The following is a 22,613-nucleotide window of genomic DNA, read 5'->3' as shown; positions in this document are numbered from 1 at the left end:
CTGAGCGCACTTGAATGCACCATTTAACTCCTCTCACCTTCCTTACACGAGGAAGTGACGTTTCCTCGTGTTGCTTTCCATTGTGAGCAGACGTGTTTAGTAAACATTTTTATTTTAAAAAGAGTGTGGTTTCAGTTTTCGAACAGCCCTCTGGAATGGATTATGGACGAAAACCGAGGTTTGACTGTATATATATATAAAATATACACATGCACATGCGCACACACGCACATTTTTCAATGCAATAAGCTTGAAGACAGCCTTTGCTTGCTTGACATTTTTAATTTATTTTCAAAAATACAAAAAGGCGAGAAAATAAGTTCATGTACACAAACACTATTATTAAAATAGAATTATGTATTGTACAAAATATGTACAGCTGTGTTGGTGAAGGAAGAAAGGCCAAAGTCCATCGGAATCCTATCTGCTACGTTTGTCCTTGATGGTGTAGTGCAGCACTAGCGGTTGCGCCTGACAGACAAAAGAAACATTTCAATAAATGCATTTCCTATTCACATGATTCGTCAAAAATGTGCGAATGGTTGCTGTTTGTCTGTGTGCCCTACGATTGGCTGGCAACCAAGTTCAGGGTGTACCTCGCCAACTGCCCGAAGACAGCTCGTCAACAGCATGGCCCCTCAACCCATGTGAGAGTAAGCAGTTTGAATAATGGATGGATGGATTATTATTCATTATTTCATGTATGTTTTGATATACAGTGGTACCTCCACGTACGAAATTAATTAGTTCTGGAAGGAATGTCTTAACTAGAAAATTTTGTAAATTGAGACACGTTTTCCATGCAAATGCCCTAATTCGTTCCAAGCCCCCCAAAGTTTCAGACGTTTTCTAAAGCATAAAAATTTTTCAAAATATGTAACAAATACATGTTACAATTAGATTATTGCACAATAAATGAGAGTTGTGCATCATGTCAACAAAGAATAAAGAATAAAAATGATGGTCATTTAACTTTTAACTGCGTCCGTCCTCATTGTTTTTTGCCTTCTTGAGTCCATGTTCTCTCTCAGAAGTAGTTTTTGCCTGGCGTTTTGTCAAGAACCGATCCAAGGACGTTTGCTTTTGTCGACTTTTAACGATCTTTCGAAAAATGTCCAAGGCAAACATCAGCATCGTGAGCAGTCGCCCGACTGGTGAATACTTTTTCTGGGTGATTCACATTTACGTAAAACTATCGGAATGCCTCATGGTACGAGGGGTGAATGACGAGGACACTGCATAGACACACATCTACACACATAGACATATACGGTCGAGGTCCCTCTGAGCCAATGGGATGCCAGGATGATGCTGGGCAATAGCCAATGGCAGAGCAGCTATAAGTATGTTACATTCAGGAAACTCGTAGCTGCGATGAGCAGACCATACTGTATTTTTACTTTTCGTATCTTGAAATTTCTTTCGTAACAAGACACAATATTTTCCTGTTTGGGCGTTTCGTAACTTGAAAATTTCGTACGAAGAGACGTTCGTAAGTGGAGGTACTACTGTATTTTATATTTATTACATTATTTGGCTTTTTATTTACTGACTAATTGTTTGGTATTTCTTTTCATGAAACTTATTTTAAGTACGTTATTTTAATTGTACATCATTTCATTTATTTTCATACACACACACACACACACACACACACACACACACACACACATATATATATATATATATATATATATAGTTTATTTGCATTTTATTTAGTTATCTGCACATACAGTATGTAGTTTAGTTTGTTTTTGTTTGTCTACACTGTAAGCGCACTTCAAATTTATTTAAGTTTTTTTGTCCTTTGAAGACTTTTACATTTTATTATTGTATTATTATTGTCACTGTCATGTGTTCTGTTTTATTAATATTTTATGTTACAGCTGCAGCTGTTGTTAAAACGCTATACACATAATGATAAGTTGTTTTTTTATTTTCTGCGGCTGGCTGGCAACCAGTTCAGGGTGTCCCCCGCCTCCTGCCCGAAGACAGCTGGGATAGGCTCCAGCACCCTCCGCCACACTTGTGAGGATAAAGCGGATCAGATAATGGATGGATGGATTTTATTATTATTTCAAATATTTTTATTAGATTTTTCTGTTATATTATTCTTTGTATTTAACTTAAATTAAAAAAAAAAAAATTTCATTTTATTTGTATCTATTTGCACATCTTCTGTTTTTTTTGGTTCATTTACTTGTAGTTTTTACATTTTATATCTATATATATATCTATCTATATCTATCTATCTATCTATATCTATATATCTATATATATCTATATCTATATCTATATATATATAGAGAGAGAGAGAGAGAGAGAGAGAGAGAGAGAGAGATGTGTGTGTGTGTGTGTGTGTGTATAAACTTTGATTAGATTTTCTCCCACTCTACACATTTAATTTACTGTTGATGCAAATATAAATTGATGTGTCACATCACCTTTCCAAACCAGTGTGATAACCATAAGCGCTTCATGGTCATGTGATCGGGCAAAAACTCATCGTTGAACAACATCTGGACCTGCAACACAAATTCAGCAACAACAATAATAAAAATCATCATCATAAATAATTCATGAAATGGAAGTGAGCAAGTGCGTGCAACCTACCTGATGTTTTTCCACGTTGAGTCGATGACAAAGCACTTTGCGTAGATGCCTCACCTCCGCTCGCACAGAACAACGCACAAACTTCTGCTGCGCGCACACACACACACACACGCACACACATACACACACGCATACAAAAAGTTGTTTACATAAAATTTAACGTTTCCACAACTTGATGACAAATACAGTTGATTAAAAAAAAAAAAAAAAAAAAGTTTACACACCCTTGCTCAAATCCCAGGTTTTTGTGAGATTAAGATAAATCATTTCAAAAGCCTAATGGAATCTCAGAACTTTATTCATCAGAATCACTTTAAATTGTGTGCTGACTTCTCTGAACATTTTCGGAATGTGAACGATCAACCATGATCACATCCTAGTTATAAGAGGGTGTATACAGGTACACTTGTGCAGCCACTTCATCTCAGTTGTTTGGTTTTAGTTGGTCACAAAGAAACGTAAAAAAAAAATTGTACGGCTTAGATGTCACACTAATGGTGCAAAAATGTTGCTTCATCAGATTAACTCCAAATAAAGTTCAGGTATTCTCATCGGTTTTTGAAATGAAAATCTTGGTCCCGTTATTTTATATTAAAAAAAGGCATTTGAATAGGGGCGTGAAGACTTTTTAAATGTGTTGTATATCTTCATAAAATTGTGTTTTGCGCGCGCGACTGACCTGCAAGGCAATTTTCGTCTTATCTTTCCCCGCGAGTGATGAACTGCACACAAAAAACATAATTTCCAATAATACACTATTCTAATAATAATTCATAAGACATTTTGAATGCGAGCATCTCACCTTAGTCGCTCTAAACACAACGACACCTGCTCGTCGTATCTGTAAAAGTGAGCCTTGGAGTGGTCAAAGCTGGTGTACGGTAAACCTGACGCGTCTGATACACAATCTGGAACAAACAACACAGGCACGCTACATTATGAACAGTCACAATGAAACCATTAAATACTAATTGCATTCATGTTAGCAAACACATGCTAGCACGCATAGCATGTAGCTGAACTTCATAATAGGCTTTTCACTATTGTAGAAATGACTCCGAAATTTACTTCACTGTATGAGTAGTTTTACTCTATTTACCTATGTAGTGGTAAACTTCTTTTTACACTTGACAGCTGAAAATTTGTGAGTACTTGGAATCTTTTTCCCTTTTTCCCTAAATTAATGATGACTACTTTGGAAAATATCGGACTTTGTTATTTTTAACATATTCGTGAAAAAATGAAATACACAATTTCAGCAAACAGAAGGGTATTTTTTAAAGTAATAATGTAACAGAAAGTTAGATGTGACTCTAGTATACTATAAAACTCATGATTTATGATTTTTTTCTTGGCTAATATTAAACTATTTTCAAAAGATTCAAGATAATTCTAGCATTTCCCCCCACAAAACTAGAAAAAAATACTTTTTTTTTCTTCAACGTATGAAACTGTTTTGAAAATATTTATCGACAAAAAAAATCAACTCAAATATATTTTTCTTACTTTTTTCCTCAAAAATGTACTTGGCCTCCAAAACACAAAGCGGTTTCCTTTCATAGAATTTTTTTCCTCCTCAAAAAGAAAACTTTTTTTCACAATTCATATTTTTTTCCTTTAAAAATAAACAACTATGTGCTGAAATTTTAGAAATTTTTTCTCAAAGATATATGACAATTTTCACAGGATTACCTCTTCTCAAACACATTTTAAAAATGCCCCCAAATATGTGAGATTTTTGAAGAATTATATTTCTTTTACCCCTCAAAACAAACATTTATCTGAAGACTGAGTATTTTACTTTTCCTCAAACATAGTAAGATTTAGATTTTTTTCCCTTCAAAATAGATATTTTCCACATGTATGATCTTTTTTTGAAATGTATGACTATTTTTGTGAAAGTCAGATTATTTTATGAGTATTCTGCGTGTAACTTATTCACACTATAAGAGCCTTTTTTTCCCCTAGAAAATAGACGTTTTTTAATCGTTTTTCTCAAATTATTACTTTTTCTTCTATAATGTCTGAATTTATTCACTTACATTGCAATTTTGTGTGACACCACCCCTCCCTTTTAAATGCAGTAAATATTCCCATCTACGGAGTTCTTTCAAACGGAAATTGCCCCACCCGGAATAAAAACCTATTCGTTAAAATTTCAACTACAATATTACATTCACGATCGATTCATAACAACGGAAATTCCAGTACCCGGAACCCATACAGAAGCCCGCAGTGGCGCAAACACAAGCAAGCCCCGCTCGATACTCAGGATTAACTATAAGGAAAGATTGAACAGTGCAAATATGATTCCTTACTACAGAATACTTACTGTATACAACTTAATTTCGAATTTTTGGGGTTGTGAGTGATGTTTGCAAAAACTCTTCCGGTGACTTCAGCATTCCAATTCACATTCAGAAAATGTTATTGATCTCAGTGGCTCAATGACAGAATGCAGAATTCACCATAAAATGAACTGGCAGACCGTTAACTCTATTTTCATCCTCACCATCTCCTGCAGGCTGAATAACCCTCTCCAACCCCCGCGACTGATAGAACTCCTTTATTCTTTTGTCTTCGCCTGTTCAAACACACACACACGCACACGCGCACACACACACACACACACACACACACACACACACACACACACACACACACACACACACACAAGATTTGGATGATTTTCATTATTTTGAAGTTTGGACAAGACGCCATGAGAACGAGTTCACGTACTTTCTTGAAGGCCGGGCACCAGCTTGTAGACAATGTCCTGCATGACGCGGTCCAGCTTGAGGTTGAGCAGGGGCTGCGTCTCGTGGATTTTGATGTTGCACATGGGACAGTACTTGCTGGTCTGAAGGTACTTGACGATACAACTCTTGCAGACTGGAAAGGAAACACAGAGGAGAATGTCTTTTTTTTTTAAATTAACTTCCACTTAAATGTTTCAGAAACATAATTTTTAGAATAATTTAAAAAATACATTTAAAGTAGCAGATTTTGGGAGGGAAAATGTCTAATTTTGGACTAAAATGTTGGTTTCTGTTCTAATTGTTGTGTTCGTGCCAAAGCAGTTCAATGCATTCATTGGCATCATCTGGTGGAATGTTGGCGTTGGTTTTGAATCTCCTTTGCCATTACAATTGACCTTTTATTGTTGCGTATCAGTGCCAAAGGTAAGTTGAAAGACTTAATAGCATTTGTGTTTGTTGATTCATTCGCCCGGTTCTAATGTCACGTGAGTTTGGCGAGCATGTTAGCCAATACTATGAATGAGCCTCATGTGAAAGTGTTTTGTTTGTGTGCAATTATTCACTCAAGACAGTCATTTATGTAACATGGGTTCATGATTGTGTACATGCCAGATGCACGGTGTTGGTGCTTTATGGTCCTCTCCATTTCGCAAGCTTTGCCAGCATCTTGCAGCATCTTAAGCGTGCGCTACTCAGACCCTTTTTAGTGGCATATCGTCAATTATTGTTGGTTTATTGTTTTTTTTTTTGCAACAGCGGTTGGTCCCTTTCCCCCGTGAATAGTGGCGGTTCACTGCAGATTTGTTTTTTTTTTTTTTAAAACTTGGACCCAACCAATTAATCATCTGGCCGATTCATGATTCCATCGATATTAGCTCTTTGAACAAATTAACAACATAAGAAGAAGGTGATAACATTCAAACAACATCCCTGCCCTACAAATAAATAAATAAGTTGATTTTAGCCGATTTTTCTCCCTGTTGTAAAGTTAAACAAATACTAAAAAATGTAATATTGTAAAACAGTCAAATATTCTACCCATCATTCATATATTTGTTGGTGTGAGTGATAAGGGACCTAAGTTAGTGATTTGATTTTTTTAAAATCCAATGGCCGATTAATCGGTGATCAGAATTTTACCCTTTAAAAATCCAGAGGGGGTCCCCCCCCAATACATTTTTTTTAAGAATATATTTCTAATAGAATTTCAAAATGCACACTTTAGAATCGGTGACCTCGTACTGAGCGTATCTGCCTCCCACTTAGGCCAAACAAAAAAGATAGTGTGTTTCCGGTAACATGAAATTTCAGCAGAGTTTAAATTTTTTTTTTCCATCAAAAATTTATACAAAATAACCATAAAACATAAAACAAGAAGACATTGAACCTGCTGCTCCGCGGCCGGCGGCGCCGCCGCCTATTTAGTTTTCTCCCCACTCCGGACTCGGGGGGCCGGGTCGCGCCGCCGCCTCCGCCCTCTTCCACCCTCGGTTTTGACTCGGCCCGTGGTGTTCATCAAATAGTTCACTGAATTTTTTCGATACATCAATGGATGCTATTTTCTTAACATTACAGTGAGAGCATGCGACTGTAACACAGAAAACGCGGTTTAAACTATCGTCGGAGATCGCGGCCGCCGCCATGTTTCAATGTTGTTGACAGACGACAGGGCAAACGACGCACGCGCTCAACGTGAATATCGCGAGAGTTTGCACCGATGTAAACCCTCTACACAAAAATGTAGAGGGTTGTTTGAAAAAAATGCCGACCGTAAAGTTTTTTTTCGACGTAGAAATTCTCGGTCGGTCGGGTTACCGGAAACACACTACTATTTTTTCTACGCCTTATGAGTTCAAGGGTTTGGAGCTTGGCTCTGGCCTTCCTGTGTGGCGTTTGCATGTTTTCACAACTTTCTCTCCAAGTACTCCGGCTTGCTCCAAAAATCCAAACACATAAATTTCAGGTATGAATGGTTGTTTTTCAATGTCACTTCTCTTGCCAAAAAAAAAAAAAAAATATATGAGCTGGGCTGAGTAAAAACCCAGTTGAAAACAGATGGACAGACACATCCACCAAAAGTACTTAGGTTGGAGGTGATGTCAGTGACATTTTCAAAAACAAAATGTCCGGGGACTCACATGTGTGCAGGCACTCTGTGATGGTGGTGGCATCGATGAAGTAGCCGGCACAAAGGTAGCACACGATGTGTTCGTTCAGGTCCTTGATCTTTATCTTCACTTCCTCCTGGCAACATGGACATCAATTTAAGAGAGGAGAACATAACAAACACAATCATCACATCTCACATCGTAACACATCACACTGATACCAGGAGCTATATTGCGGGTTGTCATGCATTGTACTCATAAAAATGGATTGATAATACGGCACACATACCGCGTCACCAGTGTGACATTTAACTTCCGGGTAGCTGTGTGGATATAATTGAAGATAAAGGTGGGTGATCAAACTTCTAGCAGACTTTATGCTTTGCTGAGTGAGGTGGACGAGGTGCCCACCCCACACGTGTCACCGGGCCAGTAGAGTGTTTCATGTCTTGTTGTCTGCGCCGCTTTGCTCCAAACCACTTTGTCCAAGTAAAGTCCGTAATCTTTAAACTAACACAATGTGAAAGAGCATAGCTGGGCTAACGAATCTCACATTGATACTGAGGCTGTCTTCAGACAACTATACTTGGGCATGACCCATATGGATTTGTTAGCATCCATAGTATTTGTCAGAATAAAATTCCTTTAACCTATAAATCGCCAGATTAATTGACAAATAAATGTAATGAATCAAACAACTTCTTATTTGGTCCGTTATTACTTACAGCAATAAATATATCAATTAAGGGTGGAACATTTAACTGTTTTGTAACAGTTTGTCCTTCAGTATTTGTTTAACGTTTACTACAGAGAAAAAAAAACGGCAAAACTGGCCAATTTTTGTGTTTGGGGGAAGGTGAATCGTCATATTCTTTTTCTTATGTTGTAATGTGTTTAGGCTAAAGGCAAAAAGCAACAACAACAGAATCGGCTGATTTTCTTTGACCATTGAATTTGAAAGAGCTAATATTGGTGATTAAACACACAAACATGGCAAGAGGACCTTGTAAAAATGCATATCAAATTGCATTATAGAGGAGTTAATTATTTTTCAAAATCGTTCCGCCTTACTTGACACAACACATGTTGCTTGCTTGCTATTGGTTGCTCGTTTCAACGTGTAATTATGTTTTTTGTCCGCTGTGGCGGTCCCTGTTGTCACCGTGGACTTTCCCTGCGCCAGAGCTGCACAGCTGTGTGAATGAGCCTGAACTTCGACCTCCTCTTGGAAAATGACGGACGGGTGGTGAGAGGGGGCGGGGGCCGAATCACTTTTACTACCTCAAGTAACTACCGTATCAAAATGAAAACATGTCATTGAACAAAGTTGCAGTACAACATTTTGCACTTTTACAGCTCCGCGAACGAGCGGTTAGCCTGTGACAAACCACACGGGCGCGTGTGCTCAGCTAGCAGCAGGAGCTCCGTGCAAGTGTTTACATTCTCCAAAGCCAATAAAAGCGAAGCATCGCCGTGTGCGGAACTGGCCAACGCAGGCTCCGGCTCCACATTTCGAGCTGTGAGTCGCGGGGGTTTGACTCACGGCTACCATGAGACACGCTCACTGTCCCCCAGCATCTCGTTCCTTTCCCACCCCCCCAGCCCCCGCCACCTTCTCCGCTGTCCCCATCAGCTCCGCGACAACGAGCGAAGCGAGGGTCCGCTTCGTAAACGCTTGAACCGGCCCGCCCGTGGCTCCTCCCGAGCAGTCGCCCCCGAGAACCACGTCCCGCTCACCTCGTTCCTTAGCGGGTCCAGCTTGTAGACGGTCTGCAGCTGGTTTCGTAGCCGCATCGCTATGGCCATCGGACCTTGCTCCGCCATCTTTGGGATTTACGCTGACTTCCGGGTAAACCGGAAGTATCCCTTTAGTGGACCCCCATAGTAGAAGAAGGTGAAGAAAGGGCAGAAGTAACCCAAGTTACGAATTTAGATTTATTTCAAAACACGCACGCAGTTAAAATATATTTGGTATGAAAAGTAACTATATAACTATCTTTAACTCTATAAGTATCTGTAATGAGGAAGTTATTTCACCAATAGTTGACCGAGAATGGACAATAAGAGGTTAAATCAGTAATTTTGCCACATTAGCAGGTAGGAATAAGATCAATTAGTCTTCTTTAAAAATCAATACGCAATGTAAGATGTAATTAGTTTTGTATGAAATGTTATTATGAAACACAATGGAGAGAAGTCCCTCTTTTAACAAGTTATTAAAATTGTTCAATGTAACGAAAATTTCTATATTTCCGATTTATGTATGTATATTTAATAATATTAAAACAAATAGACACAAACAATACCATTATTCAATAAAAATGAATGTACACTGTTTCTTATTTTTCTTTTATTATGATTGCTTATGAATAATGGTCACAAAATAAATAAAATACAATATGCCATACAGGACTGTGAAATTTGTAAAATGTTGACATTGGTTACCAATAGCAACGCTAAAGTTAAATAAATAAATATAAAATCTTAAAGATAAATACTGGAATAGTGCTTTTAAAATAGGTGAAAAATCAAAACAAATATAGATGAATGTTGGCTCTAATCTGGATAAAGCAGTTGTCCCTCATTTTCAGTTGTGTTTAAAAACCAAAGCTCCTTGAGATGTCCTACATTTAAAGTTTGAAAACCTGTTTCCCCCCACAATGCCTTTGGGAAGAAATGTAATTACTGTATTGATTCATGGATTTGTTTGTGAATTTATTTTTTTCATAAATCCATCCATTCATCCATCCATCAATCCATCCATCTGTCCATCCATTTTCTAATCGGCTTATCCTCAAAAGGGTTGCGGGCGTGCTGGAGCCTAACCCAGCTGTCTTGGGGCAGTAGGCGGGGGACACCCTGAACCAGTAGCCAGACAATCGCAGGGCACACCGACAAAAAAACATTCACGCTCACAGTCACACCAAGGGACGATTTGGAATGGCCAATCAACCTGCCATGCATGTTTTTGGAATATGGGAAGAAAAGTGAGAAAACTCACACAGGCATGGGGAGAACATTCAAACTCCTCCATACTGGAAGGCCGGAGCAGAATCAAACGTGCTAACCAATTGACCACCGCCCTTCAAAAATACAAAACAAATAAAATGTATTTATTTCCTACGTAGGTGAGCTTTTGTTAAGAAGGCTTTGCAGACAGCCTGCTAAGTAAATCTAAGTACTGTATTTGGAAGAAGGAAGTAGCGACCTTATTGACACGTTGGCTTTGTTTCAAAGTCACTTTCACTTTGAACTGCTTCGAACTGTTCGGACAACAGAGGGCGCCATACCCACATAGTTGTTTGCAACCCTGCTGATGTACAATAACAGTGCTGAACATTAAGTCATCCAGTGAGCAGCAGTCACCTTAAACTAAACTTTACACTATTTTTAAAATGTAAAATCTGCATGTTGAAGACAGAGAACTGTTGATGATAGACTGCTCAGTCAGAAGGGCGCGCTGATGCTGTGTCGACATATTTGGCCCTGGCCCAGATGAGATTTATGTGGGCTGTGATGTGGCGCTGTTGCTATTCTAGCTATGTACGAATCAAAGGGAAGAATGTGATAACGCCGCACCTCCAGGTGTTCACTTGACACGTCAAACCTGCATTGAGGCCCCAACGCTACTTAAAAAAAATATATATATATTTTTTGGGATGTGGGGGTGGGGTGCTGTTCTATGAAAGGCTATTTCATTTTTCATGATCCTCCGACGGCCAGGCTAAATTTAGGATGATGCAACACTAAGAAAATGTTTTGAGCGTTTTGTAATAGGTAAAATGATGATACAGTAGACACAGGCTCTGGATAAAGAAAAACAAACGTCAAAACAAACCCAGATGAATGTTCCTATGCGACTGGCTGCATGGTCAGTTGAATCACTGAGAAATTCAATGCATCTGTACACTACTCACAAAAAGTTAGGGATATTTGGCTTTCAGATGAAATTGATGGAAAATGTAAAACGTTCACAATACAGTGATTATATTATGAAAGCAGGATATTTAAGTAGAAGGATGCACTGGTCTCAATAACTCTTCATGTGCCGTTGAGCATCAATTTCAACTTGACAATGACGTCCCATGCTGCTCATAAGTCCACTCTTCTTGAAGGGCAGCTCTCAGGTCACTAAGGTTTTGAGCCTTGACACGGCGACTTAGCTGATCCAACAGATTTTCAGTCGGATTCAGGTCTGGAGAATGTGCAGGTCATTCCATTTGAGGTACACCAATCTCCAACAGCCGTTCCCTGATGATGCAACCTCGATGAGTTGGAGTATTGTTGTCCATGAAGATGAAATTAGGCCCGTGTTGTTCATGGAAGGGCACAACCACTGCATTACCGTAATAATGCTATTCGGTTACTATAAGCTTGTCACAAAGTGTCGGGCAGTTCTGTACCGACCGGACACACCTTCCCACACTGTAACACTGCTACCACTAAAAGTTCGTCTGGTAACAACAGTGGCTGATGCATAGCGGTCTCTGTGACTTCTCCTTGACGTCTCCGACATCGTTGGCGGCCATCATTTCTGCTCAACGTGAATCGACTTTCATCAGAGAACAGCACTGAGGCCTACTTGTCCCTTGTCCAGCGTAAATACTCCCTGGCCCATGAAGCCTGTGCCTAGGGGTATGGTCAGGTACCTTTGCAGGTCATCTAGCACACAGACCACACTGACATCAACCTTTTTGAATGGCCTGACGTGACACGTGGGTGCCTTTCACCTCCCTTAAACGTGCCTGTAGTTGAGTCGAATTTATCATCAGGGTATTGTTCACAATGTAGCGGTCATCAGCATGGGATGTGGCCAAAGGACGTCCACTTCTACTTCTTTTTGTGACTCTTCCAGTCTCTCGGTATCTCTGTTTCAACCTGCTGATGACACTCTGACGCTCTAAGATCAGTGGCCACTTCTGTCTGAGAACGTCCTCTTTAAAGCATCACAATGGCAAGGTAATGCTGATCCATTGTTAGGTGTCGCCTTGGTCTCATAATGTCAAAATGTGAACAGCATGATGAGGATGACTGTTTAAACAGCAGCTGTCACTGAACCAGGTTGATTCAAGGATCAAATACATGTTATGACTTTTGCAACTTGTGCAAAAAGTACTGAACATTGAACAGTTGGACATGAACATTCATCAGAGAAGACTTGTCCTAAAATTTCACCCAAAAGTCAAATTTCCCCACCTTTTTGTGAGTAATGTAGAAACTGAAGAATCAGGACACATGCTGGAGCGCAATAGGACTGCCCCCTATTTATCAAAATTCAAAGTTATGCTTGGTTTCGAGTATTTTCTGTAGTTGACTTAAAAATACCAAAAATGAGGTTATCCTACTGTAGTTCCCAGCGGCTCTCCATGTTGCTAACGTGTAATCCTGTCATTCATAGAGCGAGTGAGTGAGCTTGTGGAGTCCTTCCAAGGGTGCTGTGGTCATTAGCTTGTTACTTGGTGGGCCGATTGCAGGAGCAGCGAGAGACAAAAGCCACAGCTCGGCCCTCCATGCTCTGATTGCTCTGAGAGAACGTGGGGGGATTCTGTGTCTGTGTGTGTGTGTGGGGGGGGGGGGTTCTCCTGCTTGTTTGCCACACACATCCTCACTGCTGCCTTTTGGCACAACACGACCAGCACAAAGGAGAAACAGGCCCCACGGCACACATATACTGGGCTGCCTCAAACTGGGCTCCCTGGTCTGCCATGGGTTTTGCAAAGTCATTTGCAACAAATTGTGTTGTATCATTTCAAAAAGTGCATGCCTACTTATGGCAGGATGTTTGCAGATAGAAGTGGCCACTGATCTTCGAGCGTCAGAGTGTCATCAGCAGGTTGCAATAAAGCAAACATCATTAAACACAGATCTGACGTCCTTGCATAAAAAAAAGTCACTTTTTAATCATGCAAAATGTGTATTTTACAGAATAAAATGTGTGGTATTACAAGAATAAATTTGCATTGAAGAAATTCACTTTTTAAAATAGGATTTTCTTCCTTTTTTAAAGTTCAACTTTAATATCAGATCATTCTGCCTGAATCTCGGAAAAATACAGTTTTCGATTCATTGGGTGGTTTGTGATTTTTGTCATTTTTAATAAATGTGAAAAAAATTACAACATTAAACAGTGTTATATTAAAATATATATTTAAAATATTTGTAACAACGGTTACACAATTATATATTATTCTAACCACATGGAAATTATTACAATTTGTAAGAATAAAATGACTTATTTTTAACAATTTAACAATTCATTATATACAGTATACACATCATGTATTCCTTTTTGCTTAGAACTAAAATTCATATTTATTTACTTGAAAAAATATGCAAACTCCACACAGAAAGGCCGGAGCCGGAATCGAACACTGCACCTTTGCCCTGTGAGGCAGATGTGCTCACCAGTCGACAACTGTGCCGCAGATTGATTATTTTTTATTTTTATTTTTTTTGTTAATGTTTTAAATATTTTTGTTTGTAAAATTTCTTACCGGGGGCAACTGCATCTTTGCCCTATCCTTAAACACCACAGCACTCCATGTCTTCTGTTTCAAACATAGTCCAACTTTTAAGAACTCAATTACAACTCTGAAATGTTTTTTTTTGGGGGGGGGGGGATGTGGGCAAGTGGGGGGTTTCTTGATGCAAAAAGATACACCCCTCCCGAAACTTTGCCGCAGGGCAACCATACACACTGCCCCATCCCCACATTACGTCATGCATACCATGTATTTCAAATATTAAAAAATATATAAATGTAATAATTTGATAAAAATATGTTGAATATGCATTTAAAAACAAACTCATATTAAATATTAAATGCAAATATATAAAAGTTAAATGCAACCAAACTCTTTGCTGTACCACCTGAGAGAGCTTCCACACATTGTGGTTTTTCAGCATCAATTTCGACTTTGAAATGGCAGTTGATTAATAACAATAATTTTTTTCCTGAATTGAAATTTTGATCCCACTGAAAATATTTTTGCACTTGGCGACCAGCCCACTGCCTGCAATTTTTCCCAAATTCTAAATTATATAAATTCTAAAAAGCAAACTCTCTCGCTTTAGATCACCTATTTTAACAGTCAAAAGGGGGAAACAAACAGGGAAAGTCTAAGTTTGGGTCGCCGGCTTTTGGGTGGTCTTCAACTTAGATGCCCTCTGGGGAGGGATCAAGCAGACCTCGGCATGTAATTCCAATATACCGACCTGTTCAAACATGGCCCAGTTGGCCACACAAAGAACACAAGGGCTCCTCCGCACTGAGCCGCCGTGATTCAGGCTTATAAAATAATGCTCAAAAAACAAATCCATAAAAGACGTCTAAATGACATGTAATGGCACGACGCCTCGCCAAAAGCAACAGCGAGAGCAGCAAGACAATGTAAACTGCTGATTGAATAAACTCTGCTTCCAAGTACACAAGCCGCACGAGTTGATGAGGGAGGCGCTTTCCTGAGGCCACACGCTTGTTCGTGGCGTGATTATTAAGGTTTGGCAGGTGCCCAAATGCGACCGCCGTCTTCTTCTGGTGCCTCCCCACTTGACACTGGCGTAATTTCTCGTCATCCAGGGCGACCAGAAGACAAACATGTGCTGTCCGGTCACTATGATGGAACAAGCGTATTAGACAGGAATCCTGACGTGAAGTTTTCCAAACCTTTTTATGTCATTTGGGGAAATAAAACGCATGTCAACTAAGAGTGCAAGAATCATTTGTTGTTGATTTGATTTGATTGAGTAAGATTGATTTGATTTGATTGAGTGAGATTTTATAATTAATCGAGACTTTATTAAAGAGTCCAATATGAAATTTTTATCAATATATTTAAACTTTGTCAAAAAAAGCCTTTTTTACTACAGTAAGTACCTGCTTTAAAAATAATACACATTTTTCGAGTAACTCTTGAATTTAAATATGTGAACATTGTTGGCTCTAGCTTTGGGAATAGGTACAGTGGCCTTGAAGGGTCAAAAAGATGGTCATTTGGAAATTTCAAAATATTTTTATTACAGTATGACTTTCACTTTTAAAAAGTAAGGAAAACATCTATTTTTGTGCTCCCTCTATACTACAATTCAACACGGATTAGAATATTCCAGCCATGCATCCAACCATTCTCCAAACCGCTTTATCTTCACATGGGTCGCGGGGCGTGCTGGAGCCTATCCCAACCGTCTTCGGACAGTAGGCGGGGGACACCCTGAACCGGTTGCCAGCCAATAACAGGGCACACAGAGATGAACAACCATTCGCGCTCAGACTCACACCTATGGACAAGTTTGAATGTTCCATTAACCTGCCGTGCATGTTTTTGGAATGTGGGAGGAAACCGGGGTACCCGGAGAAAAGCCACACTGGAAGGCCAGGGATCAAACCCTGCAACCCTGCCTTGTGAGGTTGATGCGCTAACCACTCGACCACTGGGCCTGATTTCGAATTGAATAATGTAAATAGAAATCAGTAATAAAATCAGTCACCTTGTTCTTGCTATTGCACTGAAAGCATGTCATGTCGTATGACACATTTCACATTTGACAAGGAAGCGCCAGTTGAGATGAGCTGCAGTTTAAAGAACAACATGAAAGATGTTGTGATAAGAATCGCTGCCAAGACAAACGAATCGAGAAATACAGCCCCGTGTTAAATCTTATGTGGCACAATAGCGCTTTGTTGAACTCACTGTTAAAGTGGATGTGTGTGTCTGTTGTTTCAGAATGACTTAACTCTTGAGCTTTGAACCTGATAAACATACACAATATGTAAGTATTGTATTAAAGAGGACGAGAAAGGTTAATATTACCTAGCACATCATTGGAAGTGAATACATTTCAATTGACTAAACATTGAAATATGTTTTAAATTTCCCTATATTTTGGCACAGTGTTTGGCCTACTACACTACTTTACTGTTGGTCATTATGGTGGTGTCGGTACTTGGGGAGGAAGTGTTTTTGAAGTACAATAGTATGTGTAAAAAGTTTGAGAACGGCTGGTGTAATTTAATTGTGTAAAAAAAAAAATAAAAAATCCACTTTGATCGCCAGAGCTACTCTTCTCCACGCTAGACTCTTTGAAATTTAAGTACCCGCAAAGGGCCGAGGCACGCTTGCCCGCCTTGTCGCCGGCTCCATCTTCCTCGGGTGCACGCTCTCTTATCGCACAGCCATCTTCATCTTCACGGCCATTTAAGAGAACGCGGGTGAGGGCAACACAAAAGTCATCAGAAAGGAAGCGTCGCGCCACTCCCTTGGAGAAAGATGCGGGCAGGGCGAGTGCCTGATGAGCATGATGACATGATGATGAGGATGAAAAAAAAATTCTGCTTTTTTTAGGGGGTCTTCTCATTTTGGGGGCACTTTGCCAAGATTTTGTGGAGTTCGTTCCACATTCTTTCACACTCTCCCACTAGCTGACAGCTTTTTGGCAGCAACATACAAGAAGAAGACAAGCTGGCAGAAAGAAAAAAAAAACTAGGTGTGAAATGTCCATGTTTTAAATATGCCAAGTACTTTTGTTTAAGTGGTCCATGGTGTGCTGTTCCACAGGCTTTTACTTTTTGGTTGAACACAAACCAACATGCTCATTAAGCTACTTTTATTAAGCCTGAGCCATAGACTACTGTAAGATTTAACACCTGGAAAGTATGTTGGCCTGAATAAGTCAAAAACATTTTTGAACGTCTTGTAATAGTATGAATCTATTTTTAAACACCTTATCCTCTAGTTACTTTTCACTTTGAAAAGTTCCAGTAATACTATGGCATTGATGTTGCGGTAGTTATAACCCATCAAGCAATAAATAATTACATAATAAATAGCGAACAATTCTTCAAAGAAAGAGGCTTCAAACTGTTCACTGCTCGCTTCAATTCAAATTTACTGTCAAACTAAACATAAAACAAAGAGAATTTCCTGTTGTGTTTTTCAAACAACCTAGCTTTGCCTTAGGAAAGTTTGCATACCTTAATGCTCGCAATGAAAAACAGCGTCGAGAGCCTCACAAATGGCAACGATATCGAGGTAGTTATAAGCAACACATATTTCAACCCAAAGTGCTCAACACATGGAAAAAAAAACTATAAGTATAAGCCTAGTATATCTGTGCTCATAAGTTCACATCGCATTCACCACTAGTTGGCAGACATACATGCATATCTGTATGTCAGTATGACATGACCAGGTTGTCGTGTGTATTATGTTAGCAGGTGGTCAAAGCACACACCCCAGAAGGAGCAGAAGGACAAGCGGCTCAAATCATGGATGGATAGATTTTCAATATTTTAATTTTTGGGGTGGGAGGAGCCAACCTTCGTTTCTGTAAAAAATGCTCCCCGTCCTTTCAAGCTTTTCTTTGGTTTAATTTTTTTTCCAAAGTATATATAATGATTGTTAATTCTATGCAGATTTTTGCAATTCACGGGCTGGCCTTGTTTCACAAATACCACTGTATACTGCATATAGAATTAATGTCTCACGTCTTGCGTGTCTATAAAAGTGGTGCATTTATGCTGAGTAGTAGCTGGCTTGCTCACAAATGGTGCGCAGTGACTCGAGCCGGTGTGACTGTTCCCATCATTTGAGCGTTCGCATGCTAGAGAAGCAGATGGAAGGCCCAGATAGCCTGACACATGAAAGAACGCCCGCATGAAGGCCCAGAGATGCGCAGGAAGTCTCCAAAACAATTCCATTATTGACACAGTGGGTGCAGGCAATAAGGGTCATCTCTTCTTCTTCTACTTGTTCTTCTTCATAGGAGGCCCAAGAAAGGAAATAATGGCAAGTGAATCGCTGGTATGCATCAAAGGCTTGCTATTATCTCAGCCACGCGGAATGACACGCACACGCGCACACACACACACACAGACACACACACACACGCACGCACACGCACACGCACACACAGACACACACACATGCAAACACACACACATGACGTAAAGCTTTGATGTGCATTTATCTGGACGGTTACTGGGACGCCATCAACAAGAGTTCTGCACCGCTGAAGAACAATGATTCCGCTCAAGGCTTCCTGCTGGACACTCTTGGGGGTCCGCAATTTGTCCCTGCACCACCGCCTGGGGTTGAATGACACTGGTGTTATTGGCAGTGTGACACGAAAGCATTGTTGGTCTCCTTAGCAACAGATGACGGTGAGCATTTTTGAAAGGCTAATGTGTACTTTTATGCAGAGATCTGGCAAAAATAGCCTCCCTAATAGAGGTCACGCAAGTGTTCATCAGAACCCAGTGAGGTGATATAACAGCAAATGCTCCCACTGCCACTGCGATCACTACTACCACGACCACTACCACTACCACTGCTGCTGCTCGTACTGTACGAGTACCGCCTAGTACGCCCACTACCACTAGTACCACTACCATTACTTCGACTACAACTATTGCTGACACCACTACAAGGACTATGACAACTACTGGCATTACTAACACCACCTACACTTTTACGACCAGTAATCTGACTACCGTAATTTCCCGACCATAAAACGCACATTGATTTGCAATATGGCCAAAATGTATGAAAATAATTTCATTGAATTTACAATGAATTGACCTTTTAGATGTCTCATTTCCTATCGTGCGGAGGAGCTCAAAACCAAGCAAAGACATTGTCTTGTATAACAAAGTACACATTGGCGTCACAACACGCATAAATGAAAGGCTATAAATCCAATCCATGCATGTAATTATAGAGAATCCAACACTTAAGTGGTCCAAGATGAAGGGAAGACATTCTTTAATTATGGTCTTACTCCCTGTTTACTGTCGTAAGAGCAACCGCTGTGTCTGTGAAGTGCTATTGTTTGCTTTTGTCTTAAGTGGCAAAGAGAGCGCTTTGTCAGTGCAAGATCTGCTCTGTTTGCGCTCTGCGGCAGAGGGTGTGATCCCGTGCTTGCTGGTGGATTTACGTAGTGGATTGAGCAGCAGCTTGTGAAGTGCTGCGAAGCTATCCAGAAGGATCCAGCCCTCAGCTGCTAGCAGGTTAGCATGTTTACTCAGTGTTGATGTGTTGGAAATAGCCCCCTAGTCACTGTCAGGCCACCAATTTTTTTTGCCTGGAGGCAGTGCCCCATCAGCTTCAGCAGATGGCACTGTGTTGAAAAAAAGCATTTCTCATACTGCACTTTGAGTCATTTCCTCTGCGGATATACACTCGTGCCTTGAGATACAAGTTTAATTTATTCGTTCAGTGATCATTCATTTATGCTCTTATTTCAGAACACTCTTATCTCAAATCATCTTTTGCCATTGACATGAATGAAAATGTACTCAATCCGTTCCAGCCTCCCTAAAAAAAATAAATTCTTGTATGTTTTTAGAAAAGTAACACTCTCAGATTATACTTTAGAAGACATATAGTAATAATGCAGTTAATGTAAAAAAATTAAACAGTTTTTGCATCATAATTTATTGCGCCTTGTCCACCAAGGCGCAGTATAATAAAGACATCCATAGTGACATGGTGATCATCTCAACTAAACTCAATAAGGTGCAGAAAAAGTTGTCGTTTTTTGCAGAGGATAAAGAAAATATGATTGTTACGTTGTCTGTCTACCTAGGTTGCGCCAACGTTTGCTGAAATATCTGTTGCTTAAAGGTTCCCAATCTCAGACCACAATTACTTATATTAGCATATATTCCCAAACCTTGCGAGTGTCATTTTAGATAAACACGCTATACGAACCAAGAACCTTTGTCTGGTGTGATTTGCATCAATCAATCAATCAATCAATCAATCAATCAATCAATCAATCAATCAATCAATCAATCAATCAATCAAAATGCAACTTACAACATAACGAGAGGACCCCCCCTCCCCTCAACATACACAAATATACAGTATACCTGTTATCCCCACAAGCATACCCATGCTCACACACACACACACACACACACACACACACACACACACACACACACACACACACACACACACACACCCACACAAACATACAAAACTCACACACACACACACACACACACACACACCCTCACAAACATTCAAAACTTGCACACATTCCCTAATGATCCTGATATTTAAAAAAAAAAAGTATCACTTTTACAATCTGTTGTATTAATAAATGAAATTGGCCAAATAAAAGACATCTGTAGCTTGTGTCCAGGGCTTTAAATGACATCCAGGAGTTCCCCGCCTCATTGCTCGGGAATGGGAGTTTCCAAATGTCGAATTCCAAATTCCTACTCATGATAATGAGTTAATTCCACATTCCCGTTCAATCACGGGCCTTTAATCAGCATCCTGCTGTGAGAACTTTTGATAAGATGGACTGCTCCGACTGGAGTAAATCTCCATGACTGGAAGAGGAATCATCCATAGGAGGTCTAATCATGTCACAGTCATCATCAACGGCTGGCGTCGGCTCTCCGTCGTGACCTCACTTGACACGCAAAAAACACATCGCACACATGCGATGCTGCTGACCCAAGAAGACAAATCAGGAAAGCCCTGCCTGAGGCGCTTCCCTGCCTCTCTGCCTGCCCGCCTGGTGGACCAAAGGGATGAGGTCATCCGACACAACCTAATTTTTCCCCCCTCAAATTGCACGTCTGATCAGCGCGGCTTTCCTGCAACAATTACATCGACCCCGAGTCCTCATTAGCAGATAGTGTGGAGAAGGAAAACAAAGACAAAAGGTGAAGGTTTTTTTTTTTTTCAGTGGGACAGGATGTTTGATTCAAAGGACTTGATTAGTGACTCTTGGTGAGTGGGTTAAGTGAGGTGGGATCATGGTGTCATGTCCACCAATTATAATGAGGGCCCGAGCACCAGGCGACGAAAGAATCGCCTTGTTGGGGGGACTCGACATGCCCGCAAATGTACCAGTTTTTACAAATGTGCATGTATACTGTTGGAAATTGACACCCTGAACACAATCCCCCACCCCAAAGCTCAATCAGTAGCAGCTTTTGGAGAGTAACAGCCCCGAGACCAGCTTTCCCAGATCGATAACAAATATGATGCCCAATTCTTACAGCTCGAAATTGAAGAGGATGTCGGCGTTGTTGGTTTGAAGTAGCCGTTTCAGTTGAATTCTAGGGCTCGTACTTTGGTTGGGGAGACCCAACTGTCCTCGACCATTGGGTAATGAATAAGTCACCTTTCGGCGGGTCATCGTGATGCCAGAAAACCTTTTGCAAGTGTGAGTATTCTGTTGAACATTTATGCATGGTCGGGCTCTCAAAAACGACCTCCAAAAGCTCGCTCAGTCATGCCGCCTGAAAAGACGCATGACAGCCTAACACCTGTTTGACAGATCCACACAAAATTAGATCCATAATAACATGACTCGTGGAAATGTCCAAAGGCCTGAAATTAAAAGGAAATTGGCCACTTTGGTTTTAATCACGCACCATGGGAGAATTTCATCCCTGTTCTTTGATCAATTCTTGCTGATTGACAGATTGGGAACATCAAATTCCGCATCACAGAACACCAGTTTGTCATGTCTATCCCAATAAAATGCACAAAAAAGTTTCAAGGACCATTGCCCGAGTGAGCATGAAGTCGGCTGCTTTGGTTTGAAGGAACCATCTCCTGGCCTCCTCCAGGCCTTATAATCTTACCTGAGAATTTATCCAAATGAGCCCCCAAACTCAAAAATTTTTGAGTCTGTTAAATTGCAGATAAACAAATCAAACTGCCTCTTGGAATTGATTATTAATGGAAGGTTAGTGGCTGGTGTTTAAGAAGTCCTGACATTCATGGAACGTTGCCATCATTTCAGGGTCATAGTCCAACCGCCTATAGAAAATTTTTTTGGTGGGACCGTATATTTTACCCGATCGCAAGGCCGACTTCAAGGTGATCACTCAAGTTGAACAATTTGGCAACTTCGGAAACAGGTTCGTCCTCAAACATGGGGGGCCTCCTGTGAAGAAGTGCAAACGAGCAGTAATTCATCCCTCGCCGCTCGGGGCCAAACAGCTCCCACTCGTCGAGCCGACTTGATCTACGTGCGGCCGGACGCACGGACATGTGCAGCGCTAATTGGCTGCTGGATTTTAAATCAGACACTCTATCACATGTCTGCTGCAACAGGGGAGGAAGAGACGAGAAACACCTTGAAATATTATTTGAGGATTTGTGTC

The 22,613-nt window shown here is 40.3% G+C and overlaps 1 protein-coding gene across 2 annotated transcripts; it reads right to left on the bottom strand.

Moving 5' to 3' along the window:
• Positions 1 to 262: 262 nt before the first annotated feature.
• Positions 263 to 9,366, bottom strand: pcgf1 (polycomb group ring finger 1). 2 transcript variants are annotated; one of them, XM_019892188.1, is made up of 9 exons: positions 9,218 to 9,366; positions 7,511 to 7,616; positions 5,353 to 5,505; positions 5,126 to 5,197; positions 3,416 to 3,521; positions 3,293 to 3,335; positions 2,614 to 2,700; positions 2,445 to 2,525; positions 263 to 471 (listed from the first exon to the last, which is right to left on the bottom strand). In XM_019892188.1, the coding sequence occupies exons 1-9, from the start codon at positions 9,302 to 9,304 to the stop codon at positions 421 to 423; spliced, it is 786 nt and encodes a 261-aa protein (XP_019747747.1). In that variant the 5' UTR covers positions 9,305 to 9,366; the 3' UTR covers positions 263 to 420. The 2 variants fall into 2 exon arrangements, with proteins under 2 accessions (XP_019747747.1, XP_019747748.1); XM_019892189.1 differs by having other exon boundaries at positions 2,614 to 2,697.
• Between the last annotated feature and the right edge of the window lie 13,247 nt (positions 9,367 to 22,613).

This window comes from Hippocampus comes, unplaced genomic scaffold, assembly GCF_001891065.2.
Source record: "Hippocampus comes isolate QL1 unplaced genomic scaffold, H_comes_QL1_v1.1 scaffold129, whole genome shotgun sequence".
In the NCBI taxonomy this organism is placed as follows: domain Eukaryota; kingdom Metazoa; phylum Chordata; class Actinopteri; order Syngnathiformes; family Syngnathidae; genus Hippocampus; species Hippocampus comes.
Note: the sequence above shows the minus strand (reverse complement) of the source record. Positions and strands in the feature narration are given on the sequence as shown.